This window comes from Kwoniella botswanensis, chromosome 1 (assembly GCF_036426115.1).
Source record: "Kwoniella botswanensis chromosome 1, complete sequence".
Lineage (NCBI taxonomy): Eukaryota > Fungi > Basidiomycota > Tremellomycetes > Tremellales > Cryptococcaceae > Kwoniella > Kwoniella botswanensis.
Window position 1 is genome coordinate 5,917,733 of NC_088599.1, and position 15,524 is coordinate 5,933,256.

The following is a 15,524-nucleotide window of genomic DNA, read 5'->3' on the forward strand; positions in this document are numbered from 1 at the left end:
TCTATTGATAAGATCCACTCGCACATACCTCACATCGCCCAAAGTCAACACCTCATCATGCCCCTCATTCTAGATCAACCCAAAGTCGAGCAGACCCCGGTCAGCCTCAAGGACATCAACAAAGCTCGATTATCAAGACCAAAGAACGACGATGGGTCCCCTCTATACCCAGACTACATGCGTGAGTATCTGTTCCACAGATCGGACCCTAGCTCACTCCTTATCTAGCCTTTTACGATCCGCTGGAAAAGGTAGAGGACCTCGGCGAATTTGAGCATTTCGATCCAGGCCATCGAGCAGATCCCAGCTTCCCAAATCTCTTGGCCGGAGCTACAAAATTTGTGAGTGTGGACTGAATTGTACTCTGGATACGGCTGAGGTCTCTGCCTTTAGTTTGACCTCTCCCCACATGTAGGTACTGAGATACACGGCGTACAAGTATCCAAGCTTGATTCGAAAGGTCTAGATGAGCTGGCCCTTCTCGGTGAGTCGTGCGGGTAATTTACTTGCTTAAGCTGACCTCTCAATCCCACGCAGCGGCTCAACGAGGTGCTCTCGTTTTCAGAGACCAGGATTTTGGGGATCTCGGGTTTGAGAAGCAGAAGGAGATCGTTCGGTGAGTACAGCTTCGGATGAAATGATGAGGTCGCTGAGATTCCACAGCCACTTCGGTCCCTTGCACATCCACGGTTGGGCCCCTCATCCAGCCGCTGGTTCCGTGGAACATATGATCATCTACGATCATAAAGAGTGAGTCAGTGACAATACATTGGAAGTCATCACGTTAATGATTCAATCAGTGATCTCCGAGTCCGACGATCGTGGGCAGGTAAATCACCCGTTCAATGGCACACGGATCAATCGCCAGAACCTCAAACGCCTGGTACCACGTTCATCTGCATGTTGGAGTCCCCTTCCACGGCCGGAGGTGACACGCTGATCAGCTCGGTAAGTGCTGATACACCTATTATAGGGCTGGGCTAAATCCTGTACAGTCCGTACAAGCGTACTACTCTCTCTCACCCAAATTCCGAAAGAGGCTCGAAGGGTTAACAGCTGTTCATTCGAATAACGACGGTGCTGCTGCCGAGCTGAAGAATGGTAAAGATGCTGTGATGAGAAGAGAAGTTCTGTCAACGGAACACCCAGTGGTAATCGTTCACCCGGTTACCAAGAAGAAAGCTCTTTGTGAGTATGATCCTTTCCCGAAAATCCGTCCTGCTGACCCGTAGAACTAGATGTCAACCCAGTTTACACCAAGTACATTGTCGGTTTTGACAAAGAGGAGTCTGACTACCTTTTGAATTTCCTCTACAACCATATCGCCACTAGACAAGACTTCTCGTGCAGAGTCCGATATGAAGCTGGAACGGTCCTTGTCTGGGACCAAAGAGTAACCAATCACTCTCAGACTTTGGACTACCCCGTCGGTGATAGACGACATGCGTTTAGACTTACACCACTGGCGAACAAGCCGATCCCAGCGATGGTCGAAGAGGATGACGGGGAATGTGCTGGGGATGTACAAAGGATGCAATTGAATCTGTGTTAGTTTGGAAGATTGTCTCGTAGCCATTTGTTATGCATTCTACGAGGTGTGACTGGCGTTATCGCTGTTCGCAAGCATCGTTCATGGTATGTTCAACAAGAAGACCATTTCTAACATGCACACCTAACAGATAGCCACAAATGAGAACGTCAACATCGGAATCTTGACACATACTGTACAACACTGGCAGACATGAAGCAAGCACATGCACCAGTACCGATTGAATGCTTATTATGGAAACAACAACGGTATATGCATGAGGTACGAACTTCTATTTGTCAGAACAGAATTTGTATCCTTCCCTCTGCAATCTTCTCTCGTATTCTAAGATATTCATGATAGAGGGATGGTTTATCAACAGTTTCTCAGCCTCGTCAACACTCATCTCAGGGAGAGGTCCCCTAGGCAAATGTCCATATCCGAAGAGATGTTGGAGCAGACGTTTCATTCCAGGGATCTGTCCATGCAAGCACTTAGCGTTATAGACCGCTACATCATCATCAACACTCACATTTGCATTGGAGGCTGCCCAATCTGCTCTGCTGATCAACGCTTGCAGGTCTTGGGCTTCTCTCATCACCTCCGGAGTATGCAAGTCTGATCTGGTGCAATACTCCCAAAGCTTCATGCAGGTGAGCTATCGAGGAGTCCGAAAACGGTTCATTAGCTTATGGTACATGGATAGATCGATTGATGTCACTTACTGGTGCAAAGTTTGGCACACCTGTGATCGTTCCAGAGGCTCCAGCGGCGACGGAGGGCAGCAGAAAATCGATAAAACCGTCAATCACAAGGAAGCTGAAGTTTTGGATTAGCAAGCGAAGAGCGCTCGTGGTGATAGAGGTAGCATGCAACCTACGGAGCACTTGGATCCTTTCTTGGGTACGTTTCCGTGAAGTCTTTGGAGTTGACAGTAGCCGCTATACGGGTCAACTTGCCAACAGCTCCGCATCTATGGTATATCATGGTCAGTAGTTCAAAGTTCGACAAGGACTAAATCAAACCCACGTCAATTTGATACCGCATGTGTTCGGCGCTGACTTGGCAATATCCTCGACCAGATCGCTGGTCATATCGATCCCACCCGTGACCCCAGGGAAGTTGTAGAGCATCCTGCCTCCCATTCTCAGCACAGCAACGTATGAGCAACCAAGTCCCACTTACACAGGAATAGGCGATGCTTCCGATACGTCTACAAAGAATTTCTTGATCGCCTCTGGCTTCTTGATCAAACCACCAGCGTAGTAACCACCAGTGATCAGTATCGCGTGGTCGGCTCCAGCCTCGGCAAGTCTGGAATTGAAATCAGTGGTGATCTTTTCATGAGCTTCTTGAACTCACCTCCTTGCTAGGACATTGGTCTCCCTAGTACTGGCTGCGCCTATTCCAGCTAGTATAGGCACATCTTCCATCTCATTTTCATCCAGTGCCTTACGAGCAGTCTTTACAAGCTCAACTCTCTCATCTGGCGATAAATGAACCGCCTCGCCCATGGATCCGCATACGACGGGGAGTATACCAGCTTTAGCGGTGTCTATACACACACACGTTTCAGACATCAGTCAGGCCTCGCCCACGAGCTATGAGACGACTACACTCACAGACCACCTGACTGGTGAATGACTTCAAGTCAAGGTCTTCATGGTCGTCGAAAAAGGTGGGCAAGGGGACGTAGATGCCTTTCCGCAGTGGTCTGACCATGGTTGTGCTGAGAGTAAGAATGCTGGAGTAGAGGATCTACAAGATGTATCATACGATATCGGAAGTTGCAGACAAGAGGGCATTGTTTGAATTGTACGAGGCTGAAAGACCATGCCAAAGAAGCTCGGGACGACATCACAGCTCATTGCCTGGAAAACGACAATACTGATTGGTCGATGGCTCAACAGTATTTACAACTAACGAGCGGGTGAAGCGGGTAGACGATAACGAAGCGGAAAGCGAAGAGGATAAGCCGCTTCACCTCCACATGATACTTCGGCGACGAGCGGTCCGTTATCTACGTAACATTGCCAGGTCTGATGATTTGAACGCGTTGAATTTGCTCATCTCGTTGTCTTGGTCCCCTTGTGAGTAGGTCTATCCATTGTGCACACGATGCAGACAAATTCTGAGGAGTACGGGCCAAGAGATCTGGTGGGATATGGCTTCAACCCTCCCAATCCCGAATGGCCAGGTGGCGCCAAGATTGCTATTAGTCTGGTAAGTGCGTGGTGCTAGTCTCAGGCTGACATGATATACAGGTGCTCAACTACGAAGAAGGCAGTGAGCATACCTTAGTGAATGGCGATGAAGTGTCAGAGACCTTGGCTAGTGGTGAGTCGATCGACGCATAGTAGACACTCCCGCTGATGATACAATCCCGCAGAGCTCGGGCCAGGGGTCACACCGCACGTCAATCAGCGAGATGTCAATATGGAGTCCCTTTACGAGGTATGTCTAGAGCTACTACTTTCAGGGAGAAAAATCAAATTGATCACTTGTCTTCCCCAGTACGGCTCTCGAGCTGGTGTATGGCGGATTCTGCGATTATTTCAAGAGAAATCCGTCACTTGTACCGCCTACGCCGTAGGTCAGGCTTTAGAGATGAATCCGGAAGTGGGGCAGGTATTGAAGGAGCATGGTCACGAGTTTGCATCCCATGGCTGGAGATGGATTGATCGATCCAAGTGGACTGTTGAGGAAGAGGAGGAGAATGTGAGGAAGACGATCAGAGGTAGGTCCGGCGTATGAGGAGATGAGCATAGCTGATAGTCACTGCAGCGATTGGAAAAGCCTCGGGTGCGCCTCCTAAAGGATGGTATTATGGTATGGTTGGATCTAAAGCCAGTCCTAGATCTCGAGCTCTAGTAGCTAAAGTCTTCAGAGAAGAAGGGATCCCTTTGGAGTATTGGTGTGATGACTATAGCGACGATTTGCCTTACTGGTGAGTCAAAGAGTTTCTGCTCCGAGACATCATTGACGTCGCACATAGGATTCCCATGCCAGGAGGTCAAAAGGAGGAGGGGCTTCTGGTGATTCCATATGTGAGTTGCACTATAATCGATAGCCGACGGATACACGCTCAAAGAACGATCAGACTCTCGACACGAATGACTACAAAAACGCTACATATCAACCATTCACTACATCTGACGATTTCTACACCTACTTGAAGGACGCGTTTGATGAACTGTACAGAGAAGGAACAAAGGGCTCTCCCAAGATGCTTTCCATAGGTTTACACTGTCGTATCGTTGGTAGACCAGCCAGGATAGCGGGGTTGCGAAAGTTTATAGAGTATGCGCAGTCTAAGCAGGGGGTATGGTTCGCAAGGAGGGATGAGATCGCTCGGCACTGGAAGGGCAAGTTTCCATACGATCCGAAGTGAACAGTGGGATCCGTTTTCGGTAGCACATGCACAGAAGCCTTATCTGTGAATGAGCGTAGATTTACAGTGAAGAACGCGTCTGCTTCTCGAGAGATGTTATTGGTCCACTGGGCTGACACCACCTTATCGCGCTTATGCTAATCATCTGAAATTGAGGGAAAGCCGTTATCTTTACATTTCGTACTTCCATCCCATTCAGTCTCATCATGTCTAGCTGCAATGACAGAACCTGCGACGTACAATCACCAACCACCCCCCATTCCGCCTGACGCTCCACCTCGAATACGCAGTGCTTCGCCGCGGCTCAACCGCCGTACACCTAGAGCCTGTGTTCAATGTCGCAGGAGGAAACAGCGGTGCGATGGTGTATCAGTCCCTTGCCGGCGTTGTGAAAGGGTAGGCAAAGAATGCAGCTTCTTGACTGATGGATCTGGGCCAGGCGTGCCTCGCAATAGGCCAAGCGACAGAGGAGACTCCCATGATGACCACGAAAGAGACATGCAGAGGATGAAAAGTGACGTTGTAGCTCTGCAGAAGCGGTGAGTTATGATTTCTCCAGCTAGGAGTATTGCTGATGCATGAGTATAGGATGCGAGAAGCCTTGCGCCGGATTGGAGAGCTAGAGAGTGCTTCTACATATCAGATGTCAGTGCAGAGGACAGGTGTTGGTGCAGCAGACAGCCGACCTTCTCTCATAAAGTGAGCTCCTTGTTGGTCCGATTTAAGCTGCGTACCTAATCACTATAGCGACCAGTAACGCACCGCCAAATGATACTTCCATTCTCAATCTGCCTGATCTCCATCCTGTAACCGTTCAACAAAGCTTCTCACCTCAGACCGCCCACGCCTCGACAATCGCCGGCACTATTAAGAATGGCACGTTCTCTTCAGCTCCTATCCAAACACTACGTGGTCTTCTCGCCAGACCACCTGATGACAATACCGATACGACTCTGTCATACCCATCCCGCAATCGTGAAGTCCAGAGCACTAGTACCCATGACGGCTCCCAACGGAATGACCCAATTTCAAGAGGACTATTGTCGACTGACGAAGCTCAGAGGTTGTTTGACATGTACGCGATTTTCCTGCCGAGATAATACCTGCAGGCCCGCTAACAAACGTCTTTAGATTCTTTGAAGCCTGCCACGAACTTGCGCCGTGCTCTTGGATAGCCGGCCAAAGGGATGCTGAGAAGACAAGGGAGAAGAGCTCCTTCTTATTTACCTCTATTTGTCTGATCGGAGCTCGGTACTGGGATATTGATGATCCGTAAGAGCTTCTGTCTTCTTGCTTAGTCAAGACTGACCTCCTGACGTTCTTTTAGAATCCGATCTACACACAATTGGCTACATCCTCGGTACCCATCCCTAGTATCACTCTTCGATGAACACATACAACTCCTTCTTCTCCACCCCAGTTCAAGAGACTTCACTCCTGAAGCCGTTCAGTCCCTTCTGCTGTCCATACAATGGCCTGCCGTCGATATCGATGTGTCCTCCACCTCTACTAGCACGTCCACACCAAAAAGCCGGTTCACAGACTCGTACGCTTGGCTGATGATTGGCCTAGCGACCCGCTTTGCAAAGTACATCGCTCTGGAAGAGGTGACTCACGTGGACTTTGGGGATCCCCGCCTAGATGAGGAGAAGCTGCAAAAGATGAGGGTGTGGCTCAATCTGATTTCCGTTGATAGGCAGTGAGTACAGTCTATGTCTGTGTGGCAATCCTCCGCTCACAGATATCCTAGTCTGACACTCACAGCGGGTCTTCCAGCGACACTGGTTGCCCCACCAACATCCGTACTTCGCGCCTTCGGATCCCACCCTAAAGCCCAGTCGGGGGATCTGAAATTAGCTGGACTAGCAGAACTCGTAGCGATTGTTCATCGCGCCTCGATCTCATGCGGTGATGTAAGTTTGAAGAAACTAGATAGCATCACCTTGAGCGTAGCAAATGCGGAACTGGACAGCTGGGAGAGGGAATGGAATGCTATATTCAGTGGCAGCGGTGGTGAGTCAAGTGTCACTCTTCTACGAGGCCAAACACTAATGTCTACTCCAGCCGATCCCACCTTCAAACAGCAGATGCCATTCACAGCGCTGAGATGGTATCGACTAGCTCTAAATGCCCTACCAATAGGTGTCGAACTAGGTGATATCGAGAAAGGCACGATGTCACCTACACCAGCTGCACTCAAGGCAGGAGTGGACGCCGCATTCAGGCTCTTATGGCAGTGAGTGATGGATCTATCAAGCTGAATTTGGCGATCACTCATGGTCATACCCGTAGATACTCTACAGACGCCGTAGGAGAGCGCCCTGAGAGGCTGACAGCTATGGTTGACGGCTCAAAGTATACGATGAACTTTACTGCACTGTAAGTTGAGTTCTGCGCTGGGTGATTCCGCTGACATCCCATCAGCTCCTCCTTCATGTTCGCTGTGGACTCCTACTGGATCACTCATGCTTACGCGGCAGTGTTCTTGGTTCTGGTATATGACCGAGGATGCATCGATGGTCAGTGAGCACTCCAACACTCTGGATATCTTCCTTATTGACTACCTTGATAGCCAATCTTAACGCCTACTCATTCACTCAATCCGGCCCACCTCCTCCGGTCCCAAACTCATCCCCCCTTTATCGAATAATCTCTTTCGCTGCATCTTTATTCGACGGAATTTGCCAAGGAGCTGCTCACCATCCATCAATGCAGTATCGCTCGATCGTAGCAAACGCTCTTAATACCCTCGAGCAGTACCAGCTAGCCAGGGAGGAGAGCTCCATGGTACCAGTGGCGGATGGGATTGACGAGATGCTGAATGCGTTGTTTGATCCTGGACAGGACTGGGCTTTCTTGAGAGATATGGGGTATTCGCAATGACACTTTGACAAGGATTCGTATGTGAATCTTACTTCCGACAAGTTGCAACCTATGCAGGGAGACGTCCTCCACACCATACGAGTATGGAAAAAAGGGCTTGCTCCGGATCGTACCTGACCTCCATTGCAACCGCTGCAAGCGTTTCGGGATGCCACCCTGTTCTTGCTGCATAATTTCCTTCTGCTCCACCAGCACGCCATATGAATGCAGGAATCCCAACATTTTCTCGGGTTCAACGCCCCCTCTTCCTGACACCTTCACAAGGAACAACGCTAAAATCTGACCAATCGGCCGAGATAAGCGAAACTAGCCATAAACCATGTGCAGATATCTCGATTAATGAATAGGCTAAGGTTTTATCTGATAATTTGGCTCTGCGATTCCTTGCACATCTATTTCTGAACAGTCTCTTGGCACAAGTAATCTCAATCCGTGCCTCTTCATTTTTCGTCCGATGGGTAATTTTATGTAAAAATTTCTGTTGAGGGAAAGGTATAAGTAGGTAACTGGGATGAACGTTCACTTGAACAAGCCCCAACCTAAACCACAATGACACAACACACACTCACACAAGACGGAAGGAGTGACTCTCCTCAACATGGTACCGACGAGGAGCAAAAGCTGCCCGACGCCAGCCTGGCTCAAGGCCAGCTCGACACAGAGAAAATGAGGCATCAACAGATTGGTGTAACTCGTATTGAAGCTCTGTGGAGACATTTTGGAAACAATAGGACCGTCCTTTCTTTACTGGGTATTGCTCTGTTCCGTGAGTATCTTTATGCCTCCGGAAACTACCCTCTGCTCACACCCACCCAGTCGTCTGCTGCGTCTTCTCGCTCGACTCCAGTACCACCTACACTTATGAAACCTTTGGCGCATCGTATTACGAAGACCATGCCAGGTTGCTAGGTGTCATTTCCACAGTTGAAACAATCATCAATGCGGTGTCAAAGCCTTTTATCGCGAAGCTTGCGGATGTCACCTCGAGGCAAACTTCCTACTTGTTCCTCCTCGTGCTATACCTCGTCGGATATATCATCATCGCCGCTTCAAACAGTGGCAACGCCTTCGCAGCCGGTCGAGTCATCTCCACCATTGGTTCAGCCGGTCTCGATCTGGTCACAGATATCATCGTGGCGGATCTGACTCCGCTCGAATGGAGAGGTTTTTTCGGTGCTTTGACTAGTCTACCATTCATCTGGTTCGCATGGATCAGTGGGAATATATCCGAACCTATTCTATCCAACAGTCTCAGCGGGTTTAGGTGGGGCTTCGGGATGTTCTGTATCATGTGAGTGCAGCGGGGGCAGAACGAATTGGTTACTGATCGGAGATACCCGTAGAGCCCCCGCATGCGTCCTTCCAGTCGTCGTTTTACTCTACTGGGCTGATCTTCGAGCGAAGAAGAATGGGGAGCTTCGAGTCGCCGAGTCTCCGTTCGAAAGACGATGGAGAGAGGAACACCCCGGCGAGGCCAAGCCGAATTTATACCATCATCTGGTCTTTTGGGCTGGGGAAGTCGATGCGATCGGGTGAGTACGATGTGGGGGAAAATGTGTCAGATACTAACAACACCTCGTAGCCTCCTTCTACTAGGATTCGCTTGGACTCTTCTTCTCCTTCCCTTCAGCTTAGCACCCAAGGCCAAGGGAAAGTGGACAAATCGTGAGTCCAACTAGATCGAAGCCTCGCTGACATATTCCAGCCTCCATGATCGCAATGCTCACCATCGGAGCCATCCTACTCATCGTCTTCTTCGTCTACGAATGGAGATATGCAAGATCCCCCATGATGACGCGTTCGCTTCTGACCAATCGTACTTTTCTCCTATGTGCGGGTATCGACTTCATCGCTTTCTTGGCCTCCAACATGCGAAGTCTCTACTGGAGTAGTTATGTCTACGTGATTACAGACTGGTCCATAGGAAGTGAGTTGGGTTCATTTAGGTCCAATTGCTGACATGCCTCAGATTGGAACAGATACTCCAACGCCGAGACTGTCGCTCTGACCGTGTTTGGTGAGTTCTTCCTTTGGACTCATCTGCGCACCCGCTGATTCATCTCAGCTTTGCTATGTGGCCTGCTCATTCGGTGGACCCATCGATACAAGGGATATCAGATCGTCGGTCTGGCCGTCCGGATTATCGGAATGGGTCTGGTCGTACTCGCTGGTAGCAGAGATACCGTCAACAACGCTGTCTTCGCCTTCATCCCTGTGCTTATCGGATTCGGCTCTTGGATGACTGTCGGAGTAAGAGTAGCCTCTCAAGGCTCAGTACCACATCAGGATCTTGGTCAGGTGATGGCCAACTTGGCCCTTTGGACCCGTATCGGCGGGGCTATAGGAAGTGCCATTGCAAGTTCGACCTGGCAAACTCATATGCAAGCGAATATGAGGAAGTTTGGCGTACCTTCACAAGACATCTCATCGTTGTATGCCAGTATCAAAACGGCCAAGACCAAATATGCTTATGGATCACCAGAGAGACTGGCCGTGGTGAGAGGTGAGTAAGAAGATGTAACGAATGACTGCTCACAACGTGCACCAGCATACAACACAACTACTCGACCACTTTACATCGCGGGTGCATGCACTTACGGAGTGTCTTTGCTATGCACCGTACTCATGCCTAATTTCTATATTGGTAAAACCCACAATACTGTAGAAAAGACCGACATAGCCGGACGGGTCGTTGAAGATGACAAACCGGTGACACATGCCGAGAGAGAGGCGTACAGGAAAGAGACAGAGCAGCTTATTGGTAAGAGAACGTTGGTGCAACGTGTCAAAGGTTTGTTTTTCGGATCGGAGTAGTTGTGATAGCATGTACTGTAGACAATTCATATGTCTCCTCTTGGCATAGCTATGCATGATTGCTCTTCAAAAGGTCAAGCCATGTTGTTTGGTTCTGGAAAATAAGTTGATTGCTAATCAAGATAAATCTCCGACACTGCTTAATAAGCTTGACCACCTCACCCTTACTAAGCGTCGAAAGCCCAAGATGTATATATGTCCACCGCGAACGGTCTGCATTATGTAGACCTTCCCCACACACCATGTCCAAGATAGCTCTCATACTTGGTTGCGGTAAAGGCATCGGCACCACCATCGCTGACAGCTTCCACTCTGCAGGCTACAACGTTGCCTCAGTGTCTCGTACTCCTCGCACCTTTCCGACACAAGACCGCGTACATCTCGTAGCAGACTTTGCAGATCCGGATTCAATAGAACCGTTGTTTGATCAGGTAGAGAACCGATGGGGCAAAGCACCAGACGTCGTGGTGTACAATGGTGAGTGCGGCACAGTCCAAAGCTCCCACTGACCTCTTCTCAGCATACGCCAACGTGCTCACCCGAAACGACCCGTTGAGCGCTTGCAGCAAAGACTTCATCGCTGCATTCAATATCAACACAGCATCTCCTTACTCAGCCGCCTTCATTGCTCATGAACGTAACAATAGTGTCAGGTATATTTACACAGGGAACGCCTTGAACAATCTCATCGATCCGAATATAACAATCTTGGGTGTAGGGAAATCTGCCTCGGCTCATTGGATACAAGCTGCGGCCAAGGCAGAGGGATTGAGACCGGCTCAGTGAGTGGGACTCTTCTTCGACCATGATTGTGCTAATACTCCCGCAGATTCTACTACTGCGACCAGAGAAAACCCGATGGATCCCCATGTTACACTGGATTGAGGGGGGATGCCCATGCCGAGCTGTATCTGAAATTGGCCGAGTCCAAGGAGCAAAAAGAACCCAATATCGTGTTCAGAGCGTAGCAATACAACGTTATGTATCGTACAACATGTTAAAACACCAGTATACCCGAGTTTGTGACCAATCGCCAAGAAGGATCCACCGCTCCGTCATCTCTAAGCCGGTATAGCTGTACAAGATCAGCAAACATCCCTATGAGCAACGACCCACCTTATCTAGCATCAACGCTGCCTCGTCCACGTCATAAGCATAATCCGCAGTCGTTCTCAACCGAGTGATCACTCCCCTAGCTACCTCTCTCTTCGGTTGATCTTGCAGCACGGATCCTGTCATATGTAAGCGATATTATTGCCTTAGAATACTCACCAGCTATGATCGCAGCCAGCAGCAGTCCCACCCCATGATCTAGCTCCTTGCCCTCTTGGAACGCTGCCATCGCTGTCCAGGCTGCTTCCTGAACTTCTTCGTCGCAATGTGGGGTTTTCAGCAGATCCACATACACCACAACCTTGAGCATATTCACCATGACCCGGTTGCCAAACATCACACGCAGATTCCCCTCCGTCTGCTGAGAGAAACTGGCCTGCCACATGCTCAGCTCCTGCAGTATGTTCTGGATTTTTGTGCTATGCGATTCTAGGTAGCTCTGGTCAAGGATAGAGTCAAGCATTGATTTCTCGTGGACTAGCATATTGACCCGGTTTGCCTGGACGTCAGCTTTGTGTGTTAACTTCGCACTCACCACTTCAACCACCGCCCTATCCACTCCATACGAGTTATGCACTGTATCTGCATCTTCGGAAACGTAATCGTACCTATATCCCATTTCAGTCATATCCTGACGATAGTCTTGACTCACCACCACAGGGCGAATGGCTCCTTCATGAGACTCGGTGCCGCTCCAGTCGCCAGACACTGGCACACATCGACCACCACGAAGTTCTCCAACAACAATCTAATCCTTGTCACTTCTGCTGATGATATATCCCTTGCCTCGTCCAACATCTTCGATGGTCCACCTCGTAGTTTTATCAATCCGCATGCCGTGTCAAACGCCTGCTTCCATAGTCTCCCCGCGTTCAGGCACTGAGCTATGATTATCGCCAGACAGCTGGTGAGAAGCAGATTCGACATTTCCGTAGTCAACCCCTCTCCACTGGCTCTAAATGCTACGGCTGTTTGGCATATACTAAGCGATGTGGTGGAGAAGTGATCGCTGATGGCTCTCTGGGCGGACTGAGATGCACTCAAGGAGTTGAGGATCTCTGTGTTGGACAGCGATAGCACGTCCCAGCGGATTGGTGGGTATTTATCCAAATACTTCTTCTCCTGCTGCGCGATGAGAGACGATTTGTGACCCGCAGCAATGGATATTAGGGAGAGTAAGAGCGCATCGGACTCTAGCGAAAAGCCACGGGAATGCTGGAGACATCTGGCGAGATGGAGAAATTGGATGGGTTCGTTTTGAACAGGTACAGAATACATAACGACGTTGCCTGGCGGATTAGCGAGAGGCTAACGGGTGGTCAACTCACCGAAACATAACAAATGGCGCATCTGTAAGATGTCAGCAATGTACTATCCTGGACAAACTCACCAGACCCCTCTCTTGCGAGTCCGGAAATGCCAGCGTCAAGTAATCACTGGGTGTGAGGAAGAACGGCATCGTTGCATTGCTGCTGACCAATGTGTCAGGCTGCTCCTGCCGCACAAGCTCTTCCACAGGCTCTTCCACAGGTCTTTTCCTTTTCTGGCTTTTCGGAGTGGGTTTGGGAGGGTAGACACACTAGATATAAGCTTCATATCTCTGTTATATCGTACTTACCTCCTTCGATACATTCCGGCACCGCTTGCACACCGGTTTCTCTTCATCACATCTGGGTAAACGTGAGCTTTGTCCGCTTCGGGAGCAGCTCACTCACTTGTGTTTGCCTTTTCTACACCGCAGGCAGCCTAAGCATGGATACGTCACCATACGTCAATTATCAATTCCCTTGCTCTGCCAGTATCACCCACCTGTCCTACTCCTGGTGAATTTCGGCTTATACGAATCCTCCATCGTGCACGTCTACGTGATGATGCAAACGAAAACAATGGTTAAACATCCTTGGACCCGGAGGAATAGGCACAAAATAGGAAAAAAACTGTTCAGGGAGTGGCCTGTGGGAGCCAAAGCGGCGTTACGTGATTCTAATTACATGCAAAACCCTCCTCTAGTTAGGTCAAGGAAACAATAGAATATGTCGCAGACAGAGAGCTTCGTGCTTATTGTTCTCTTGCGTGATTGACTTCGGCCTTCCGAGACAGCACCTCACCAACGTATATATAATCATGAGAGACCATGCCCCTATTCCAACATCCCATTCACCCACCCACCATGTCCCGCCCTGCTGTTGCCGATTTTGTCGACTCCTTCTTTGCTCGAACTTTGTTCCAGCCAGATGATAGCCTAGCCGCTACCGTCCTATCTGCTGAGCTCGCTCCAGATGCCGCTATCAAGTGAGTGAGTATGTAATGATCCGCGCTGATATCCAGCATCAATGGGAACCAGTTGACCGCCGAGACGTTCATCGGTCTCATCACCACCCAATTTCGAGGCGCATTCTCCGCTTCTGTCACATCGATCCAAGATCTCAATATCGTCCCGACGAACGAGACCAAGACCGCTGGTATCGTCGGCCAATACAGCAAATACGAGACAAGAGGGAAGGCAGATGGCAAGGTGCTCAAACAAAGTGCTACGACTATAGTCAAGGTGGACGAGATAGACGGAAAGAAGCTGATCACTTCGATCTGGGAGGCTCAGACGGTGGATGGAGAGTAACTTGGGGAATTCTATGCATAAAACGACATCTACAATGGGTTCGGTCCAATGATCTTGACTGTTCCAGGTCGAGCAGAGTATCCTCCCCAAGACTGACTGTCAGCGAGATTTTATATTGAGATCACTCACCTCATCATAAAGTCTCGAGTCGAGACCAAGGGATTGCAGCTGAAGCCAGTTGATTGCGGCGGATAGACCACCACCGCAAGCTGGTACGTCAGCGAGATCCAAGCCGAGATGACTCACTGTTAACCACTGTAGACTCCCCCGAGAACACTTTATTCGCTGCTTGTACACCAATTTTTTCCATAAAGTATTTCTTAAGCTTCTCTGGCTCTCGTAGATAAGTATACCCAGCGGGATGTTTGAGAAGAGCCTCGGGAAAATCAAACAGAAGGGAAGTGGGTATATGACCTGATTCGTACGAAGCGGCCGGTCGCGCGTCAATCAGAACAGTCCCATCTTCTAACGGTGCTGTTCTCGAAGCAATCTTGGCGATCTCATTGTAATCTACTGGTCAGCGTTGTTCTAGACCAGCTAAACTCACCAACAACAGCTCGTGCTGAAGCAGTAGGCACTGGATATGTCGTTTGCTACCAGTCAGCGGGGATCTCTAGGCCCGAACTCACCTTATATTCCTGCGGAGGACCCGCTTCCAAATTCACTCCCTCTGCTTTGGCTCGAGGTAGTCCTCCATCGATCAAAGACACTTTTGCGTGGCCATAGACCTGCCTTGAGTCAGCTTGGTCCAAAGACTTTTGCAAACTCACCTTAAAGGTCCATGCAGTTCTAGGAGCTGAGAATACTCCTTCGCTATCGTACACGACCACGTGTGAGTCTTGACCGATACCATGTTCACCGGCAAACCTGGCGAATCTTTCAGGAGAAGGCAGCATTAAAGCGTATCCTTCTGGATGAGGCTCCGAGACATCATCCAAGGACCAGAACCTTGCTCCCGGGAATCGTGGACCCTCCAAAAACTCCTTGTATGCATCTCGTGTGGGCGGATCGGGCTCGTAAAGCCAAGACGCGTCCAAGATGACGGTGTCTGGGTGGGAGATGATCGGGTCGGATGGTGAGATGATAAGTGGGGTAGGCATGGTGTGAGCGTGACTCTGTAGGTTTGCGTAGGATGGAATGCAGACTCTCTCATACGGACCCATCTCAATATATCGCAT

General features: G+C 49.6%; 10 protein-coding genes across 10 annotated transcripts; 7 read left to right on the forward strand and 3 right to left on the reverse strand.

Annotated features, from left to right (window-relative positions):
- Positions 1-57: 57 nt before the first annotated feature.
- Positions 58-1,552, forward strand: L199_002213 (uncharacterized protein; the record flags this gene model as incomplete). The annotated part of the gene is made up of 8 exons (XM_064887960.1): positions 58-181; positions 229-341; positions 394-484; positions 538-616; positions 664-750; positions 801-948; positions 996-1,188; positions 1,239-1,552. The coding sequence occupies 8 exons, from the start codon at positions 58-60 to the stop codon at positions 1,550-1,552; spliced, it is 1,149 nt and encodes a 382-aa protein (XP_064744032.1).
- Positions 1,553-1,820: 268 nt separating this feature from the next.
- On the reverse strand, positions 1,821-3,250 carry L199_002214 (uncharacterized protein; the record flags this gene model as incomplete). Its single annotated transcript, XM_064887961.1, has 8 exons — positions 1,821-2,006; positions 2,061-2,186; positions 2,254-2,347; positions 2,409-2,501; positions 2,558-2,662; positions 2,714-2,842; positions 2,891-3,083; positions 3,151-3,250. 8 exons carry the CDS (start codon positions 3,248-3,250, stop codon positions 1,821-1,823), a joined length of 1,026 nt encoding a protein of 341 aa, XP_064744033.1.
- Positions 3,251-3,646: 396 nt separating this feature from the next.
- On the forward strand, positions 3,647-4,919 carry L199_002215 (uncharacterized protein; the record flags this gene model as incomplete). Its single annotated transcript, XM_064887962.1, has 7 exons — positions 3,647-3,755; positions 3,809-3,865; positions 3,918-3,982; positions 4,043-4,265; positions 4,313-4,475; positions 4,524-4,575; positions 4,629-4,919. 7 exons carry the CDS (start codon positions 3,647-3,649, stop codon positions 4,917-4,919), a joined length of 960 nt encoding a protein of 319 aa, XP_064744034.1.
- A 498-nt stretch (positions 4,920-5,417) lies between these two features.
- On the forward strand, positions 5,418-7,802 carry L199_002216 (uncharacterized protein; the record flags this gene model as incomplete). The annotated part of the gene is made up of 10 exons (XM_064887963.1): positions 5,418-5,458; positions 5,508-5,618; positions 5,674-5,994; positions 6,051-6,170; positions 6,247-6,618; positions 6,661-6,932; positions 6,984-7,155; positions 7,212-7,298; positions 7,344-7,438; positions 7,492-7,802. The coding sequence occupies 10 exons, from the start codon at positions 5,418-5,420 to the stop codon at positions 7,800-7,802; spliced, it is 1,902 nt and encodes a 633-aa protein (XP_064744035.1).
- A 549-nt stretch (positions 7,803-8,351) lies between these two features.
- L199_002217 (uncharacterized protein) lies at positions 8,352-9,481 on the forward strand (the record flags this gene model as incomplete). Its single annotated transcript, XM_064887964.1, has 4 exons — positions 8,352-8,568; positions 8,619-9,093; positions 9,146-9,334; positions 9,385-9,481. The coding sequence occupies 4 exons, from the start codon at positions 8,352-8,354 to the stop codon at positions 9,479-9,481; spliced, it is 978 nt and encodes a 325-aa protein (XP_064744036.1).
- A 40-nt stretch (positions 9,482-9,521) lies between these two features.
- On the forward strand, positions 9,522-10,616 carry L199_002218 (uncharacterized protein; the record flags this gene model as incomplete). The annotated part of the gene is made up of 4 exons (XM_064887965.1): positions 9,522-9,729; positions 9,772-9,819; positions 9,868-10,305; positions 10,351-10,616. The coding sequence occupies 4 exons, from the start codon at positions 9,522-9,524 to the stop codon at positions 10,614-10,616; spliced, it is 960 nt and encodes a 319-aa protein (XP_064744037.1).
- Positions 10,617-10,858: 242 nt separating this feature from the next.
- L199_002219 (uncharacterized protein) lies at positions 10,859-11,584 on the forward strand (the record flags this gene model as incomplete). The annotated part of the gene is made up of 3 exons (XM_064887966.1): positions 10,859-11,093; positions 11,137-11,398; positions 11,446-11,584. 3 exons carry the CDS (start codon positions 10,859-10,861, stop codon positions 11,582-11,584), a joined length of 636 nt encoding a protein of 211 aa, XP_064744038.1.
- Positions 11,585-11,613: 29 nt separating this feature from the next.
- On the reverse strand, positions 11,614-13,188 carry L199_002220 (uncharacterized protein; the record flags this gene model as incomplete). Its single annotated transcript, XM_064887967.1, has 5 exons — positions 11,614-11,714; positions 11,889-12,105; positions 12,265-12,337; positions 12,382-13,037; positions 13,120-13,188. The coding sequence occupies 5 exons, from the start codon at positions 13,186-13,188 to the stop codon at positions 11,614-11,616; spliced, it is 1,116 nt and encodes a 371-aa protein (XP_064744039.1).
- Positions 13,189-13,899: 711 nt separating this feature from the next.
- Positions 13,900-14,346, forward strand: L199_002221 (uncharacterized protein; the record flags this gene model as incomplete). The annotated part of the gene is made up of 2 exons (XM_064887968.1): positions 13,900-14,021; positions 14,211-14,346. The coding sequence occupies 2 exons, from the start codon at positions 13,900-13,902 to the stop codon at positions 14,344-14,346; spliced, it is 258 nt and encodes an 85-aa protein (XP_064744040.1).
- Positions 14,347-14,375: 29 nt separating this feature from the next.
- On the reverse strand, positions 14,376-15,446 carry L199_002222 (uncharacterized protein; the record flags this gene model as incomplete). The annotated part of the gene is made up of 4 exons (XM_064887969.1): positions 14,376-14,404; positions 14,593-14,836; positions 14,976-15,074; positions 15,117-15,446. The coding sequence occupies 4 exons, from the start codon at positions 15,444-15,446 to the stop codon at positions 14,376-14,378; spliced, it is 702 nt and encodes a 233-aa protein (XP_064744041.1).
- Positions 15,447-15,524: the final 78 nt, after the last annotated feature.